General features: G+C 36.6%; 1 protein-coding gene across 1 annotated transcript; it reads left to right on the plus strand.

Moving 5' to 3' along the window:
• The first annotated feature begins 749 nt into the window (after positions 1 to 749).
• On the plus strand, positions 750 to 1,533 carry LOC18449083 (putative CCR4-associated factor 1 homolog 6). The gene is made up of 2 exons (XM_006859132.1): positions 750 to 929; positions 1,099 to 1,533. Exons 1-2 carry the CDS (start codon positions 750 to 752, stop codon positions 1,531 to 1,533), a joined length of 615 nt encoding a protein of 204 aa, XP_006859194.1.
• Positions 1,534 to 3,748: the final 2,215 nt, after the last annotated feature.

Raw genomic sequence — 3,748 nt, forward strand, 5'->3', positions numbered from 1 at the left:
TGAAATAATCAGCATACATTTGGATTTTAGGGTGGTACTAAGTTTTGAATTGTATATTCAAGGCTACGGAATTTAAGAAATAGAGCCGATGCGTTATCGGGCTCTTAAATTCCAATGAAAATTGCACGAAAAAGTAGAACTAACCAGAAAAGAGATATGAAAATCTTTTTTGGGGTTCTTAAACTCTATTAAAAATCTCACTAAAACAAAATTAACAAGAAAAGGAATATGAAAAGACTCTGCCATTTAAAAGGGTTGATTCCTCCCTCTTCCTCCTCCAAATCCTCTCTTTCTCTCTCTCTCAACGAGGGATTGGACCCCAACACCCTATTGCAGAGATATATTTCAACTCGTTTCTTTCATCTGAGGTATTGCGGTTTATATTGGTTTAGATTTCATTGGTTTCATTCCACGAAAATTTAATTTTCATATGATTCTTTGCTTATTTGTATGCTTCTCTCTGATTTTTTAACTCTCTTTAGATGGTTTAATGGGAATTTTACGTTAGTTGAATGAAATGCTTTCTGTATATCTTTATTTCAACTTCTTTTCCCTTTATTCTGTTTTTTATGCATCTTTTACTGACTTTCATGCTGCTGTCGTTGTCAAAATGCTTTCTGAAAGGCTACCTCATGCAAAATTTTCACCCTAATTTTCTATTGGAGGCTTTTTATTCTTTTTTATGCGCCTCCTTGTAATGTACATTCTGTTCACAAACTTGAACCCATCTTTTATACCAACTTTCAGTAATGGCCGACGTAATTATCATTGATGTATGGGCTGATAATGTACATGAAGAGTTCTCGAGAATTCGTGACGTTGTTCACCGATATCCTTACATTGCACTCGACATTGAATTCCCTGATTTTGTTCATCCCTGTAATTGTCGTGCTGATGCAAGAATCTACTATGGGCATATCAAAGCCAATGTGGATTCCCTCAAACTAATACAACTGGGCCTTACATTTTTTGATGAATCTAGTTCCCTACCAACAAATCAATATGGTCAACAGATAGCCTGGCAAATAAATTTAAGTGACTTTGACCCTTCCTCGGATCGATATTCAATGGAGGCGATGAATATATTACGTAATTCAGGTATTTGATTTTGAGAAGAATCCCACTAAAGGTGTAACTTCTCAAACACTAGCTGACTCCCTTGCATCTGCTCGGCTGGTTTCAAACCCTGCTGTTCATTGGGTCACATTTCATGGTACCTACGATATGGCCTATCTTGTCAAGCTTTTGAATGGTTGCACTCTCTTGCCAGATGCATTATCGACTTTTCACTCGATGGTTAATAGGATATTTCCTAACTTTTACGATGCAAAGCACATGGTTCACCACCATTATGTATGGACAGGGGGTCTTTCGAAACTAGCTAGGGACATGGGGGTACAGAGTTCTGCACTCAATATGCACCAAGCAGGGGCCGATAGCGTGGTTACAGCCAAGGAATTTTTCGTTCTCAAGAAGCGTGTCATTAAAAGGGGTTGTGTTGGTGAGTGCAACAGATTGCTAAATGGTTTGTAGGAGAAAAAGTCATGTCTCACTATTCTCCCCCTGCCTCCATTTACACGTTTCTCTTCACCCTCCCCTTGTCTTCCATATCTTAATATTCTCCCTATAAATCTTACCTTCTATTTTGTGTGCTGGTTTTATCTTTCATTTTGGTCCTACTTTTTTTCCCATAACTCAGAATCCTCCCTCTAATTCTATCTCTCTGTTATGTGTGTGTTGTTTTCCATCTATTTTGATCCTAGTTTGTCGTGCATTGCAAAATGGGGTGTTGGTTTCATATAATAAATTTGTTGAAACGGAAGTTTGGTCACTGTGAATGAAAGGTTTCTATGTATGGCAATGAATGAAAATTGGAGCTGTTTAGTAGCCTTTTATAAATTGATACTATTGCGAGTGAAATGGAAAGGGTTTGAACAAGTTAAAAGGTTTTTTAGGTTTTTATAAAGTCTATTTGAGAAAAATGGGGCTAATGGAAAAGTTTGAACAAGTTAAAAAAAATTTGGGAACAATTGAATAAAATCCGAAAGTGGAGGGGACTAAAATCAAGTATGGGATATGTGAAATGGTTTTCTGTTCCTATATCCTTATCCTTAACTTTTTGTTTTTTTTCTTAATGTTATATTTAAGTTGGGCAATATTAAAACCTACCAGCTTCCACTATAATGGATGGCAGTCCCAAAAACTATGGAATGTTTTGAAGCGATCATATAAGAAATTAATGACAACATTATTTTCAAGGGAGAATTTGTGGTTAGCCCACAACCTGACAACTACAGTGTAGTTCAACAGCCCAGATTGAATCCAGGCCTATCTGACGATCATGAATTTATTTCGTAATATAATTTCAATATTTTTATATAAATCGAAATCACGTGAAGTTTTAGGCATTTATTCTTCTCATCAAAACACACCTAATAAAATATTAAAAAACAATTACAAAAACTAAATTGATTAAAATACCCCTAAAAGTTTCAAAGGTATTTTGATCAATTTATTTCTTATGAATTAGATTTTTAATATTTTTATTAGATTATCCAATTTTTAAATAATAGACACTCAAAATTTTAAGTGATTTTAGATTTTTAAATTAAAATTCAAATATGAAATGCAATAAAAATTTCAAAATCACTGAAGCACTTCATCTTCTACTAGAGACTATAATCCACACTTATTTTCTCAAACTGACCTAGTAGTTCCCATGACCCACAATCTATCACAAGGGTTTATGATTGGGCTACCAAAGTTATCCAATTGGTGAAGGGCTACAATCCTATTATATGGATTACAAGTTCCCCCAAAGGAAAAGTCCAAGGTCACACCAATTTGTGCACACGCATCACATATGATGCTTATGGGGGGTCATTGGTCGAGCCTGGATCTACCTTGCTCGGGCTTCCTCGGGGACTCGGGTTCGATTGACCCCCTCTTGAACAACCGTCCGACCTCATGAGTGCGTGTGCGGCTCGTGTGCCACGTGCGAATAGGTATGTCCAACTATGAGAGGATTTTAAAGCGATAAAGAGATGGACTCGAGCACCTACCTCACCACGGTTTGAGTTCATGGGATAAGCCCAAGCTATTGCCCTCTTAGATAACTGAACAAAAACCCTTTGGTTGTCCAGCAGCACGGTTTGAATTTGGCCCCTCTCTAAACCCAACACCTCACCTCAACTCTCACTGAAAAGCTGCTAATGAAATCCAAATATAGTATACTCCTCTTTGGCGTGCTTTATATGGTTTAATGGTTATAGTTTTGGGGTAGAGTGGTTATAGAAAATAAGATAGAGAGGGAAGAAAGAAGAAACTAAGAATCGGTGAATTAGAACTTAGTTTAGACTAGAGAAGAAGAAGAAAATGAAGTAGAAGTAGTGAAAGAATGACCCAATGAAATTTGGGCAGTCTCCCAACGTAACTTCTCCTAAGAGGTAGTATCAGTGACAAATAAAATCACATTGGTACTTGGAGGATTTGGAAAGTGGAGTTATAGGACTGAGCCTATAACTATGTCACTAAACCAAAGAGCCCTCTAAAAGTGATCAAGAGTGAGAAGAAAGATAAAGAAAAAATAAAAAAAGAGATGAAAGTCTCTCACAACCCAAACACTATGTGACTTGGTGCTTAGAGTAGCAAAAGGATCAGAACTCTAAAGAAGCTAACTCAGGATGACCCCAACCTGAATAATTGAGTGTAAACGAATCAGTATCTCTTATAACTCGACTTCACTAAA

Source organism: Amborella trichopoda, chromosome 11, assembly GCF_054954075.1.
Source record: "Amborella trichopoda isolate Santa Cruz 75 chromosome 11, AtrichopodaSantaCruz75HAP2 v2.0, whole genome shotgun sequence".
NCBI lineage: Eukaryota > Viridiplantae > Streptophyta > Magnoliopsida > Amborellales > Amborellaceae > Amborella > Amborella trichopoda.

Excerpts from the sequence above, each read along its gene's own strand:
- LOC18449083 (XM_006859132.1), top strand. The coding sequence starts at position 750 with ATGGCCGACGTAATTATCATTGATGTATGGGCTGATAATGTACATGAA. Across the intron at positions 930-1,098 it reads ATGGGCATATCAAAGCCAAT|GTATTTGATTTTGAGAAGAA; the intron begins GTGGATTCCCTC and ends TACGTAATTCAG.